Raw genomic sequence first — 15338 nt, 5'->3', positions numbered from 1 at the left:
GGTAAACTGAGAAGTGCACACCTTTAATCTCAGCACTCAGGTGGCAGAGACAGGACGATGTCTTTGAGTTCAAGGCCAGTCAGGATTACATAGTAAGATTATGTCTCCCCAAAAGGGGCAGAGGGAGTTGGGGAGCCAGGGAGATGGTCAATCAGTGAAGTGCATGCTGAACAACCATGAGGAAAGTTTGGATCCTCATCACCCACATAAAAAGCTGGTTATGGCAGCCCCAAGCACTGGGCAGAGCAGAGACAGACCCTGGAGGCTCACTAGCCAGGCAGTCTAGCTGAAACAAAAAACACCAGTTCAGTGAGAGACCTTGTCTCAAAAAATAAGGTAGAGAGGGCAGTAAGTAAGGCTGACTCTCATCTCCACACAGGCACCTATACACAGAGATAAATAAAACTTGGCTCTATCACAGTCAATGTTCTCAGTCTTTTTCCAATTCCCTGACTCTAGTTCCCCACAGCTGTATGTAATGTGCTTTAGGGATAAAGAACAACTGGAACCTGCCTTCTAGTCTCTCCTGACCCTTCCTGTCTTTAGAAAACATCTGAGCGTGTGTGGTACCTGCCCCAAACTCCAGCCCTCAGGACGCTAAGGCAGAAGACCAGAAGTCCAAGGTAACCTAGCTAGGAGGAGGAAACAACCTCAAGACTCCCTAAAAGAACTCTGGTCCCCTAAGACCAACTACAGATGACAGTGGCAGTGAGGATCTAGAGGGGTGGAGGGTGTGAGCTTGTCCTGTGTTGTAAGCACCTGCCAACACATCCAGGCAGTGCTATCTCGTCTTGTTTCCCAAGGGAGCTATGATGACTCTGAAGAAATAACAGATCACAAAGTCCCTAAGACTACCATAACTCCATCTTTTTTTTCTTAGCTTTTTCTTTATTTGCAGTGCTAAGGATTGAACCCTGGGCTTTGCTACATGCCAGGCAAGTGCTCTACCACTGAGTCACGCCTCCAGGCCCTCACACTGACTGGAGAATTCCAGTCAAACACTCTGCTGCTGCTACGCCACACCTCCAAGTTCCCCACTGAGGGATTCTAGGCCAGCACTCCACCACTGAGTAACACCTGCTCTGCTTTTTGATCTGTAATTAAACCCTGAATTCCTAAATATAAATCTCTGGCCAGGTTTTCTGGAAATTTTCCACATAAGTACTGAACATGGATGTGTCTCAACTCTGCCATCAAAGAGTCAACACAAAACAGTAATATTTGCTTTTTTTTTTGCTAAGGGGAAAAGGCCCTGATGAAGAACAACTTTTAATCTCTTTTTTGGGGTGGGGGATCCAGTTTTTTTGTTTGTTTGTTTTGTTTTTTTGAGACAGGGTTTCTCTGTATTGTTTTGGAGGCTTCCTGGAACTTGCTCTGTAGACCAAGCTGGCCTCGAACTCACAGAGATCCACCTGCCTCTGCCTCGCGAGTCCTGGGATTAAAGGTGTGTGCTACCATCACCCGGCTGGGATTCAGTTTATTGAGACAAGAGTTCTCTGTGTAACAGCAATGGCTGTCCTGGAACTCACACTACAGACCAGGCTGGCCTCGAACTAACAAAGATCTGACTACCTCTGCCTCTCAAGTGCTGGGACTAAAGGTGTATACCACCACTGCCCGGCAAAGAACAACTTTTAAAAAGCAATTCCATGGTCTGATTCTTAAATCTCTTAGCTGCAAGGCTGTGTTCCCTCTAGCCTCAGGCCAATGACAAAACAATTTAATTGTAAGGACAGTCAGTAACAGCTCAGCAGTACACCATTCAGGAGCCTTTGGTTCATCTCAGGTTCACTCTGTATTCTGCAGTCTGTGGCCTGGGACACAAAATGAGGAACTGAAACTGTGGTCAAGAAAGGCAGGCTGTAGAGATGGCTCAGTGGCTAAGGGCACTGGCTGCTCTTCCAGAGGTCCTAAGTTCAATTCCCAGCAACCACATGGTGGCTCACAACCATCTGTAATGAGATCTGGTGCCCTCTTCTGGCCTGCAGACATACATGCAGATAGAACATTGTATACATAATAAATAAATCTTAACAAAACAAACAAACAAAACACCTGAGGAATGGGGCTATAGAGATAGCCCAGTGGTGAAGAGCACTTGCAGTTCTCACAAAGAACTGGAGTTGGGCTCCCAGCACTTGATAGTATCAGGGGCTCACAACTCCTGGGGAATCTTTCATCCTCTCTTGGCCTTTGCCAGACACACATACATACATGCATACAGATAAATAAAATCAATCTATTTTAAAAAATGACAAAAAAAAAACAGGCTGAAAGAAAGAAACAGACACAGCACAGGTTACTACTACCCTTGGAACTATTGACACTCTGCCTAAAGAGCCCTGGCCTGGATGACTTGCTGTGTCAACTGACCTGCTGCAGCCCCTGCTGACCCCAGGGCCAAGTCCATCATATCCATTGCTACTTGTTCTTTTCATCAATCACTGTGCATCAGTTCACTGGCTCACTTGCTTTCCTCCCTCCCATGCTCCCTCCCTCCCTCCCTCCCTCCCTCCCTCCCTCTCTCCCTCCCTCTCTCTCTCCCTCCCTCCCTCCCTCCCTCTTTCTCTTGAGACTATACTGGCCTCAAACTCACTATGTAGCCAAGGGTGACCTTGAACTTCTGATCTCCCTGCTTCTACATCCAGAGTGTTAGGGTTACAGGCATACAGCATCATGCCTGGCTTACACAGTGTTGGGGGATGGGACCCAGGGTTTTGTGCAAGCTACACAGGCACTCCACCTGCTGAGTCACACCCCCGCCCCCAGCTCCTTTTCCAGCCTACAAGTTCCCTTCATTATTGAGTCCTTCACAGTGCTATTATGGAGCCTTGCAAAGAAAGGAAGCCTGTGGACACCTCTTAAAACCAAACAAACGGCCGGGCGTTGGTGGCGCACGCCTTTAATCCCAGCACTCCGGAGGCAGAGGCAGGCGGATCTCTGTGAGTTCAAGGCCAGCCTGGTCTACAAAGTGAGTTCCAGGACAGCCTCCAAAGCTACAGAGAAACCCTGTCTCGAAAAACCCCAAAAAACAAACAAACAAACAAACAAACAAAACAAACAAACGGGCAGCTCAAGTCTCAGTGCTCACTTATCCCCACCTGCACTTGAAGTCACATGAGCCTGCAGCCAGCAAAACGTTGTTGGGATGCCAGTCCAAGCTGAGGACCGTGGATCGAATCGGCTTCTTAATGTGCTTGCTCACCCACCTAAGAAAAGAAAAACGAGTTTACACTGTCCTCACAAACATCCCAATAAACCCACTTCAAATCAAATAGCTAATCTACACATTTATAAATACAGTTTAAATTTTGGGATCTATAAGAAATGTTAGTTACAGCCGGGTATTGATGGTGCATGCCTTTAATCCTAGAGGCAGGCGGATCTCTGTGAGTTCGAGGCCAGCCTGGTCTACAGAGTGAGTTCCAGGACAGCCTCCAAAACAATACAGAGAACTCTGTCTCAAAAAACAAACAAACAAACAAAAAAATGTTAATTACATTTATTGAAGCAAGTCCCATAAATACAATTATTTTTAATGTTCTAATGATTTATCTGATGTCCTTTGATGTCCACCTGAGTCCTATTTTAGGGGCTACCTACAATGCACAGGTGCTCCTGATGAAGGGTGGTCCACATGTTTACTCTCTTAGACAAGAGCTTCCTATTCATAGTTCAGACTGATCTTGAACTTGCTACGTAGTCCAGACTGGTCTCAAATTCTGAAAGCTAGGATTACAGGTGTTTGCACCACACATGGCCTGATGAAACTTCACTGAATATACAGCTTATTTTCAAAGACCACATCTGAGACCGAAGTAACGTCTAATTAACCTACACAGGGGACAATCTCTCAATGAATACACACAGTAAACAGTTACTGTGGTTGAAGCTCAACCAAGAAAAGTTGGGGGCTGGAAAGGGAAGGATGAAAATGAAGGAACTGAAGGAAACAATGAAGGGTGGGAGGAAATAACAGAAGAAAGGAAATAGGGGAATAAGGTGGGGAGGGGAAGGGAAGGGAAGATCAAAATATGTGGAAACTAAGTTGTGTGCACAGGATGAACATTTATTCAGGGAGGAGGAATTCAGAGAGAGAAACCACTTTCTGGTCCAGAAAGGGGTCACTGCAGCTAAGCACAGAGCCTCAACAGGGTCCCAAGAGCACAGACATCTAAGCGTGAATTATACAGAGAGAAACAAGACAGGGCACAGTGTTGCTCACCAGTCATTTTCAGATTCAAAGTAGCAAACAGAGATGAGCCGGGCCCCACTCCCCACAGCAAACTTGTTCTCTAGTGGGGACCACTTCACAAAAGTGGCAGCTCGGTTAATCCTCAGGATCACCAGGGTGGGCTTCCAGATGCCATCTTTCTGACTCCAGACATAGGCGTTGCGGTCTGCCCCACAAGTGACGATGCGGTCGCTCTTAGGGGCCCAGTCAATACCTGCAAGTGAGGTACAGGTCACTTGCTGCACCTGGCCAATGACAAATGACTGGGGTATTGGCAGTGAGACCTGGGCATGGATAACAGTAGGCTTGTTGGTTTCCTCCCAAGTGTTGGGAGGACTTAGGATCCTTAAGAAGCCAGCTAAAACAGAACTGGGGATTTTTGTGTTTTCTTTTGGAACAAGGTGTCAAGAAGCCCAGGCCAGCCTTGAATTTACTATGAAGCTGAGGATACTTTTAAACTCCTGATCCTTCTGCCTCTTCCTCCTAGTGTTGGATTATAGGTGCCTCCATGCCTAGCTGTTGCTGCTGCTTCTTTATTTTATTTTTAATCACTTAGGATTTCTATAATAAAACAGTTTTGGGTTTGCTTTGTTGTTGCATAAGTCTTTGCACACATTCCCACATGTCTGTGGAGGCCCAGAGTTGTCATCAGGTGTCTTTCTTGATCATTCTCTACCTTTATCTGTTGAGGCAGGATCTCACTGAACTCAAAGCTCATCAGTTCCTGCTAGTCTAACTACCTAGCTTGTGCTGGAGATCCCCGACTCCTTCCTTCTGAGAGCTAGGATTATGGGCAGCAGCCTGCTCAGCATTTCTGTGGGATCTGAGGATCTGAACTGTAGTCCTCACATTTTATCCACTGAGTTGTCTTCTCAACCCATAAAAATATTTTTAAGAACCAGCTGAGCAGCCAAGTGTGGTAGCACATAACTTTAATCCCAGCACACAGGAGGAAGAGACAGACAGATCTATATGAGTTCAAGACCAATTTGGTCTACATAGAGTTCCAGGACATCTAGAGCATGAGACCCTGACCCAAAAAAAAAAAAAAAAAAAGTAGTGGTGATCAAGTACTTAACACTAAGGAATAAACTCAGAGAATACCCTAGAACTCTGTTCTATGAAATGCTGACAGGCTATAATTTTTCAGGTGCCCCCCACCCCGCAAATATTTAAGGACTGAGAACACTGTTAATCCTAGATCTGCTAGAGGTATAGTTGACTTGTCCATGTTCTACAGATCTAAAAGAAGCCATGAGAAAATGGGTTCAAGTTCAAAGGGGTAGAGAGAAAATAGCAACTAATCATTATGATTCTCGTGGGCCAGGTGTTATACAGCACTCTGGTAATATATGGAGAGCTCGGAACCTGCTCTGCAAATGGGATGAACCAGGAAAGCCAGAGCTAGACCCTGTGAAGTGTGAGCACCAAGGAGATTTCAGGCTGACTGTCTTTGTTGTGGAACACATCTTCCTTTGTGTTGTTTTAGGAGCCCAAACGACTATCCAAAATACTGAACAACTTAGCCAGGTGCCTTTAATTCCAGGACTCAGGAGGCAGAAACAGGGAGATATTTGTAGGTTCAAGACCAGTCTGAACCTACATAGTGGTTCTATGTAGGTCTGGTCTACATAGTGAGTTCTAAGACAGCCAGGGATACATAGAAAGACCTTGTCTCAAAAGACCTAGGAGGGAGGGAGGGCAGGAGGGAGGGAGGGAGGGAGGGAGGGAGGGAGGGAGGGAGGGAGGGAGGGAGGGAGGGAAGCAAACTCAGTGACTCTATGGGGCTTGAAATGCAAAGGCCCACTTAACTTGGTGAGGCTCTTTTCTTACACAGGAGAGCACTTCATTTGGAAACAGCACACTGAGTCAGCAGCTGCATTACCTGTGATGTGTCCGTTATGTTCCTTCAGCTCGTGAGCTTTAGTCCACTGGCTCCCATTCTTCTTGTAGATGTGCACTTCGTGATTATTGGGGCTAAGGGCGATCTCTAGGGAAAGAAGTAAGCAGGACTGTTAACACCACTGTTATTACCTGCCACATTGGAGTTTGAATCCAGAGAATCAGGACTGCAAAGATCTACCACTGAGCTAGGTCCCAGCTTCTTCTCTTTTTCATAGGCAGACTCTCACTCAGTAATTCAGGCAAGTCCTGAATTCCTGCATCAGCTTTCCAAGTGCTGGGATTTCAGCCATGAGGTACGATAACTAGTCAAAATGCAAAATTTTTGGCTATCATGTTGGTATTCAAAAATTTTTGGATCTCTAAACATTTCAATTTATGATTTTTCATATTAAGAAAACTCAATCTGAGCCAGTTAGTGGTGGCCCACACCTTTAATTCCAGCACTCAGGAAAGGTCAGCCTAGTCTGTAGAGTGAGTTCCAGGACAGCCAGGGGTACACAGAGAAACATCAAAAAAATAGAAGACTCAATCTGAAATTTGAAATTGGACAAAATAACTAGTGCATAGCTCAGTGAATACCAGATTTATACACACACACACACACACACACACACACACACACACACACACACACACACACGGTTTCTCTGTATTGCTTCAGAGGTTGTCCTGGTACTTGCAGAGATCCGCCTGCCTCTGCTTCCCGAGTGCTGGAATTGACAGCGTGTGCTACCAACACCCAGCTCAGATTTATATATTTTAAAAGGGTAAATTTTATATTTTTTCACAAGACTTGAGATATGTAAATTCTAAAAATGCCTACATGTGAGATGCACCAAAGTACTAAAAAGGGTGGGGGTGTCAAAGATGTAGCTCCATGACAGAGTATTTGTCTAGCATTGGAGAGATACTGGAGTCAATGCTGTTTCACACACATGTACGCACGCACACACGCATGCACGCAAGCCAAATTAGAGGCTGTAGATACAGCTCAGTCGGTATGTATTTGCCATAATAGCAGGAGGATCTGAATTTGATGCCCCAAATCCATGTAAAAGTTGGGGGTAGCAGCATATGTCTATGATCTCTGCATTGTGGTGGGGGTGTAGACAGGAGGACACCTGGCACTCAATGGCGCTGGCAAGCCAGTCGAGCCAAAATGAAGTGCTCCAAGTGCAGTGAGAGACCCTGTCTCAAAAAGAACAAAGGGTGGTGAGGAGCAATTAAGGAAGACACCTGACATGGACCTCTGGCATCCACACACCCACCACAACCCAAAAGCAGCAGCAAATTCAAAGCACACTTACGGGTACGATCCCTGTTCCAGGCATGACAGGTGATTGGTTCTAGCAGAAACTGATGCAGAGACATGATTCCTAAGTGTTTTCAAAGGTCAGAAAGCTGTAATGAGCAAGAGGAAAGAAAATACAATAAGTGTTTAAGTTGTCAGAGGAACCCAAAGTATTTGGGGATAGATACAATATTGATCTCCCACTAAACAAGACTCAATTTCAGTAAAAAACTAATCCCATAAATAGACCCAGCCCTGTAACCACCAGTGTAGAATCTATTCTCAAGGGTCATCAATGAACTCTCAAATCACAGGTTAAAGATTGTGAAGGAGTGAGTGGGATAGTCAGTCTCAAACTACCACTCCACACAAGACTTAACTAACTACAAGGAAACACGCCTTCATAATAAAGAAATCGGGTCGTCACCACCTTGACTAAGTGATCAAACCTGCAACTACAGACAGGAGCAGAGCAGTCTAACCCAACAGTCCTCCCGGACCATGACCAGCACATAACTTGTCATCTACACCACGATACTTGTAAGAACAAAACAGAGAGTCAAGGTGGAAAGGAGTAGGGCTATATGTAGCCTAATGATATAGTGGTTGCCTAGAATGTGGAAGGCCCTAGGTTCAATCCCCAGCAAAGAAAAAGGAAAAAGAATGGGAGTTGAAGAAATGGCTCAGCAGTTAAGAATGCACATTGCTATTACAGAGGATCCAAGTTAAGTCCCAGCACCCACAATGAGCAGCTCACTACCACCTGTAACTCCAGCTCCAGGGGATCTGGTATCTTCTTCTGGCCTCCACAGGCATCTGCACTCACAAGGACATAACCCCACAGACATACAATACAAATAATTTTAAAATAAAAACAAACCTACCAAATGAGGTAGAACACAGCCTTAGTCTGAGCAGAGAGGCAAAAGGAATTCTGGGAGTTCAAGGCCAGCCTGATCTACATAGTGAGTTCCAAGACAGTCTGGGATACACAGTAAGACTCTGTCTTAAAAGTCGGTCAGTCAGTCTGTCTGTATAACAAGAAGTTACAGGACCATTCTAAATAAACCTTGGGAGATGATCAACCCAGTTAAGAAGCTATGAAGTAAATATGTGGAACATATTTACTTATTTACTCTAAATCCAATCGAGATCTGGATCTCAGTTTCAGTTTACGGGAGATAAAGTGAGGAGTCCTTAAGTAATACCAAGAAATGAAGTCAAAACTGATGGAGGTCTTTGGAGATGCTCAGCGATTAAAGTGCTCATTATACAAGACAGATGACCTGAGCTCCGATCCCCAAAACTTCAAGGAAAGCTGGAAACAGAAGCTCATGCCTCTGTGGTCTCAGTGATCCTACAGGGAGATAGGTGGAGACAGGAGACCCTCCAGAGGGCCTCTGTCTCAAACAGGGTGGAAAGGGAGGACTGACACCCAAGGCTATCCTTGACTTCAGGGCACGCCCTGGCACATTCCCATGCATGCACACACAAACAAACACATACTCACACACTCTCTGTTTCTGTCTCTCTCTCGCTAAATTTAAAATCCTAGAGAGGCCCCCTAGAGAACAACTTGCCTAGGTTATTTTACAAGGCAACATGGACAGGTATGGTAGCCAACAGCTGTTTATCCCAGCACTTGGGAAGCAGAAGGAAGAGTCTGTACTAGATTTCAAAAGAGCTATGAAAGACAAATTTCATAAAAGACAGTTGATTATAATTGGCATGTTTAAAAATAACCATAAAAGACATGTGTTGTGTAACAAATTTGATTTGAGCTCAATTATTATATAACAGCATGAAATGATTTTAATTTCCTAGCTATGATAATAGTATAGTCTTAGGTAAGATCACATTTTAGCCATCAGGAGATAAACTGATCATGTGTTTGGGATAAAATGTTCTCTCCTCACTATGTAGCCTTGACTGCCTGGAACTCACTATGTAGACCAGGATGGCCTCAAATTCATAGAGATCCTCCTACCTCTGCCTCCTAAATGCTGTGTGATTAATGTCTCTTCATTTATGACAGAGTAGCCAGGCTGGCTTCCAATTAACAATTCTCCTGCCTCAGCTTCTTTTTGTTTTTGTTTTTTTTTTTTTCAAGACAGGGTTTCTCTGTGGCTTTGGAGGCTGTCCTGGAACTAGCTCTTGTAGACCAGGCTGGTCTCAAACTCACAGAGATCCGCCTGCCTCTGCCTCCCCAGTCCTGGGATTAAAGGTGTGCGCTACCATCACCCGGCCTGCCTCAGCTTCTTGATCTCTGGAAGAATTGCAGGCATGTGCCCCCATGTCCAGTTAGATAAGAATTCTAACACCAGCAGAAAATGAACGGAAGAGACACTAGACACTACAGGCAAACAACAGGTGAACCCAATCAGCAAAATTATGAGTGCCTGTGACATGGAAAAGAAACACTCTGCTCAAGGAATCCAAAGGTCAAACACTAAAAACTACCTGATATCTATCTTCAACTGACACTCCACTCAAGAGTGAAGATATCTGGTGGATGTAGTGGTGCACATCTGTTAAATCCAAGACTTTGGAGACAAAGGGATCAGGAATTCAGAGTCATCCTCAACTACACAGCAAATACAAAGTCAGCCTGAGCTACATGAGACTATCTCAAAAGTCAAAGAAAGCTGGGTGGTAGTGGCACACATCTTTGATCCCAGCACTCGGGAGGCAGGGCAGAGGTAGTCAGATCTCTGGTCTACAGAGAGAGTTCCAGGCCAGGTTCCAAAGCTACAGAGAAATACTGACTTGGAAAAAAAAAAAAAGGAGGAAGGAGAAGGGGGGAAAAGGGAAAGGGGGAGGGGGAGGAGGGGGAGGAGACGACAATGATGAAGATGACCCAGATAGGTCTGTTGTGGAGTATTACTTTAACTATGTAAAGGTGTATTACATTTGCTTATGCTGCATTGTTTAGCAAGTAAAGATAAATTATATTTGTTTATGCTGCACTTATTTAATGATGTAAAGATGTGTTGCTGTTTCACCTTGCCTGTCTAAGGCACCTGATTGGTCTAATAAAAAGCTGAACGGCCAATAGCTAGGCAGTAGAGGGATAGGCGGAGCTAACTAGAGAGAATAAGTAGGAGTAGGAATCCTGGCTCAAGGGGAGAGTGAGCGAGGGAGACGTTAGGGACAAGCCAAACACAGAGGAAGCAAAAAAGTAGGGCATACAGAATGAAAGAAAGGTAAAAAGTCCTCAGGCAAAATGTAGGTGAAGAGAAACAGGTTGAATTAGATTATAAGGGCTAGTGGGACAAGCCTAAGCTAAGGCAGACCATTCATAACTAATAATAAGTCTCCATGTCATGGTTTGGGGCCTGGCAGTCGAGAAAGCCTACACAGTCTTTCCTTTATAATCATTTGGCTATTTTAAGCCTGAATTTTGCACCTAAGGTAGACCTTCATGCATATGTTGATAATTTTAATCTCTACATTGCAGTTGACATTAAGTCATGTTTGATCTTAACAAGGCTTCAGAAGAGAAAAGGGAACACCACAGGTGATGACATAGACTGTACAGGTTTTGCCAGGCACTCAGGAGGCAGAGGCAGAAAGATTTGAGTTCCAGGACAACCAGGACTAAGACTCTGTCTCAAACAAAAAACAGGCTTCTGTTGTCCATGTCTAGCACTGAGGGATGAAAAGGACTGAAGAAATAGGATGACTCCATAGCTTCCCACTCTCTTCAATTACCACTTAGTATAGTCTTTTCTTCCTGTGGTGCTGGTGAGCCAACCTCTGCACTGTTTTACACACCATGCAAGTGCTCTACCAACTCAACTATAATCCCAGCTTTCAAGTGGAGTCATTTTAAAGGATGGTTAGCCATGGGCTCTGGAGACAAGGAGGCCTGAGTTGGAATCTTGGCTTTGACACATATATAATGAGATGCTGGGTAAGTCACTTTTCATCTGTAATGTAGGTCTCCAAGTGACATCACAAGACTAATCTCAGGAGGATTAAATGAGATAGTGCATAAAAGCATGTCAAACCAAAACCAGCCCAAAACTGATCTCTAAGTAGGCTAGTTCGCTGGTCTTTTTGGTTGTAAGCCTAGCCTTTAATGGTAGAGCCATCTTGTAACTCAGTAAATTAGTTTTCTTTCTTCCTCTGACACAAAGCTTGGGGACACCCCTAAAAAGACCCTCTGAACTTCAAAACATCGACATATGTTGGTTTCTTGGCCCCACTCCACCGGAGCTTGACAAATTCATCTAAGTTGGAATTTCCATTCCTTGTTAGGGTCAATTTCAAGTCTGTGATTCATCTAGTTTCTAATCGCTCTCATTACCCAACCCACCCAGCAACACCAGGTACTCCAACAAGGTCACCACACCCTCCCAATGTTCCAACAGGCTCCATCAGACCATTCTATACTTCCTGTACCCAATCTGTTTTGACAGAACACTAGATATTTAGATCAAAACACTATCACCCATCCTTTGAGGGGATTTACAATTTCTGGGATCCCCAGGTGGATACATCAGATAAACTGGAGAAGGCCCCCAGACACTCTGTGGTAGGAAGCAGCCACCAAGAATCGCTCTAACAGTGCAAACACCCCAAACTGGTAACGTCTAGAGACCCGAAATCCTAAAGCTAACATGGAAACAAAAAGATTAAGTGAAACTGGCTGAGTGTGGCGGCGCATGCCATTAATCCCAGCACTTGGGAGGCAGAACCAGGTAGACCTCTGTGAGTTCAAGGTGAGCCAGGTCTACAAAGACTTTCAGAACAGCCAGGGCTGTTACACAGAGAAAACTCTCTCTTGAGAAACAAACAAACAAAAAAGATTAAATGAAATTGATAAAAGAGGGCGCAAACTAGGTCATTTCAGTAAATTGGGCAACAAGTAGACTCCCACGCCACAGCATGACAACAGATGGCTTTATAAAGAGATCCTAAGCTACAACTTATTAAGTGCCTACCATGTTCCCTACAGTGCTGACTATTGGAATGAGTCCAGAAACATATATAAATGCTAGTCTTCAAATCTGAAGGAAGAGAAGAAAGGAAGGCAGACATTTGTAGAATGTCTAAGAAGCCTTTATTTTCATACTATTTGAACAGCTACTCTGGGCCAGGAATTACTGTAAGCAACTTAAGCAAATAAACTCACTTAGACCTAATAAAAACTAAGTAGACTAAGAATCTACTTACTGCAGCTGGGGAAACCAAGGCACCATAGAAGCAACCTTCTCAGGGTCACCCGACAAAGTGGCAGAGTCAAATGAGAACTTTGGGGGTCCTACACAAAGGACTCTATGCAGTGAATAGGAGGTGCAACCTTGACTGGGCGGGGGAGGGGACAAGAACAGAGGAATCTTAAGGTTACTCCAAAGATGGCTTTTCTCTTGTTGGGTAGGGTCCCCCAATAACTGACGGATCACAGGCTGGTCTAATCAACATCCTAGACGTTGAAGACATGAACAGATACTCAAGACAAGCCATCGGGGGAGACCGCCCGTCTAAATCAATGTTACAGATTGTGGTAAATGCTCACAGTGGGGGGCCAAATGGTTCTGTGGGGGTGTCAGAGGCCAAGCTGTCTATTCTCTCATCCGAGATGGAGGGCAGCTCAGAAACGCTCGATCTGTGTGTATGGGGACACCAGGGACTCAGGGGTCACCACGAAGATCGGAGATGCCGGCCCCCTCAGGTCGAGACCCGGTGCCTAAGTGCCCCGGGCCCGCCGCCCCCGCGTCCCATAGAAGATGCGATAAATGGAGGCGACCCGGGCCAGGCGCTCGGCCCTGCAGCCCCTTACCTGGGGTCGGGGCGGTCCGGAGGGCCGGAGCGGACGATTCGCGGACTCTGGTCAGTCGACGCGAACAGGCTCCGGCGGGCGCGGACGGAGGAGGGAGGCCCAGAGGGAGCGGCTGACAGATCCCGGAAGTGGCCAGGGCGCCTGCGCAGCGCGGCCGCGCAGGTGGCGGGCGCAGGCGCAGAGCTTAGCGCGCGTTGGGAGGCTGTGTCTGAACAGCTGCTGTCACTTTGGTGAGGCCGCCACATGTCAGCGCTAGAGTGCATGGGACTGGTTGGGCGTCCTACTCCTTTCTTTAAGGGTGAACAACAAAGTAAAATGTATATAATATACATATATATACGTAGGTACATGTTCCTGAGCCATGGCCCAGGTATGAAGTGTTGGCAGTTTCTCGAGGGCTTTTTGTTGTAAATAACTGAGGATTAGGTTCTCTTGCGCCTCGTGGGTCTGAAGAACAATTTAAATCCTAAAAAAATATATATTTCAATTACGTGGTTTTCTGTTTCAATATATACATGCAGGTGCCCTTGGAGGCCAGAAGAGGACAGCAGGTCCTCTTGGGGCTGGAATTGTATGCTCCCTGATGTAGGTGCTGGGAACTGGGCTCAGGTCCTCAGTAAGAACAGCACAGTGGTTTAGGCTAAACCATCTCTCCAGCCTCTGCAGCTAAGTCTGTATCCTTCATAGAGGTGGGGTCATGGAGTGCTGCCTCTGCCGTGTCCCCTCTGTAGAAAGTCTCACGTCTACTCCAGAGTCTCCATGACCAGGCCTAGGTCAGGGTCATATGTCCTGCACCCAAGATGACACTGCAAGAAGGAACGATGGCAATTGGACAAGTCTTTTTGCCGTGAAGATGCAACTTATAAAGAACTGCCCTGAACCCCACATCCAGTCAGACAGCTGCCCCTGCCCCGGCAGAAATTATGAAGCAGCCAGTACCCAGGTCCTACTGTAAGTGGGCAATCCAGTCCTTGTCTTGTTCTCTTGTGGTGGTTTATGTATTTGACCCAGTGGACAGTAAACACTGCCTTAAAGGAAATAGTTTATTCTGAGCCAAATATAAATGAACATTGCCCAACAATGCTCAGATTCACTGCATAAATGCATGGTCCACCTTGAAACCAGTTGCGATGTTTTTTAGAATTATTATTCGTTCGTTCATGTGTATGATGCATGTATGGGTAGCATTCTTCTGGAGGCCAGAGGACAGCTTTGTGGAGTTAGTTCTCTGCTTTCGGCTTTACATGGATTCCAAGCATCAGACTCATGTGGCCAGGCTTGCTCAGCAAGTGTTTTCCCCACCAAGCCATCTCACTGGCCTTTTGTGGACTTTTATAGTTGCAGGACAAGAGAAAGCCATAAATCGATGGATTTAGCAGAGTGCCTTTGGTGGGAATGTCGGGTAAGAGGCACATGGCAGGAAGACTCAATCTCTTCCATGGGCTCAATGTTACAGTACTCTTAGCTTCAGGGTTGGTGGCAGCTAGAGGTAAGCTGAACATAATAATGCACTGTAAAGAGCCTACATAACAAGCCTGAGAATGTTAAACTAAGTATAAAAATAAAGATGGGGGCAGGGCATGTAGCTCAGTTGGTGGAGTGCTCGCCTAGTCTGCACATGAAACCCTGGGTTAGATCCCCAACCCTGTATAAACCTGATGGGGCACCACATGCTGTAACCTCAGCACTTCCATGGCAAAGGCAGAAGATCTTAGCCAGACTCCGCTACATAAGGGGTTTGAGGGAAGTCTCGACATGAGATCCTGTCTCAAAAATGAAGACTAAAAAAGGGAAGCAGGTTTTGTAGGCGCTGCTGTCCCCTGTTGCCTCTTCCTGCAGCCATGTTCAATGCCACTGTGTTCTTTGACATCTCAGCCGATGTTGAGGTGTCTCCTTCAAGCTGTTTGCAGACAAAGTTCCAAAGACAGTAGAAAACGTTTGTGTCTGAGCACTGGAGAGAAAGGATTTAGATATAAGGGTCCCTCTTTTCACAGAATTATTCCAGGATTCATGTGCCAAAGTGGTGACTTCACACACCAAGGTGGCACTGGTGGCAGGTCTGTCTGTAGGGAGGAATTTGAGGATGAGAATTTCATCCTGAAGAATACATATCCTGGCATCTT

The 15338-nt window shown here is 45.6% G+C and overlaps 1 protein-coding gene across 2 annotated transcripts in view; it reads right to left on the bottom strand.

Annotated features, from left to right (window-relative positions):
- Arpc1a (actin related protein 2/3 complex subunit 1A) overlaps positions 1-13368 on the bottom strand; it is a 20223-nt gene extending 6855 nt beyond the window's left edge. For both annotated transcript variants that reach the window (XM_040751334.1, XM_040751335.1), the window contains exons 1-5: positions 13216-13368; positions 7447-7540; positions 6120-6224; positions 4226-4448; positions 3102-3209 (exon numbers count right to left, since the gene is read on the bottom strand). In XM_040751334.1, the coding sequence (XP_040607268.1) occupies positions 3102-3209; positions 4226-4448; positions 6120-6224; positions 7447-7510 (500 nt within the window). In that variant the 5' untranslated portion in view covers positions 7511-7540; positions 13216-13368. The remainder of the gene's footprint in view (positions 1-3101; positions 3210-4225; positions 4449-6119; positions 6225-7446; positions 7541-13215) is intronic.
- Between the last annotated feature and the right edge of the window lie 1970 nt (positions 13369-15338).

This window comes from Mesocricetus auratus, unplaced genomic scaffold (genome assembly GCF_017639785.1).
Source record: "Mesocricetus auratus isolate SY011 unplaced genomic scaffold, BCM_Maur_2.0 Super-Scaffold_100008, whole genome shotgun sequence".
NCBI classification, from domain to species: Eukaryota; Metazoa; Chordata; class Mammalia; order Rodentia; family Cricetidae; genus Mesocricetus; species Mesocricetus auratus.
The sequence above is the reverse complement of the archived record's forward strand: the minus strand, read 5'-3'. Positions and strand labels throughout refer to the sequence as shown.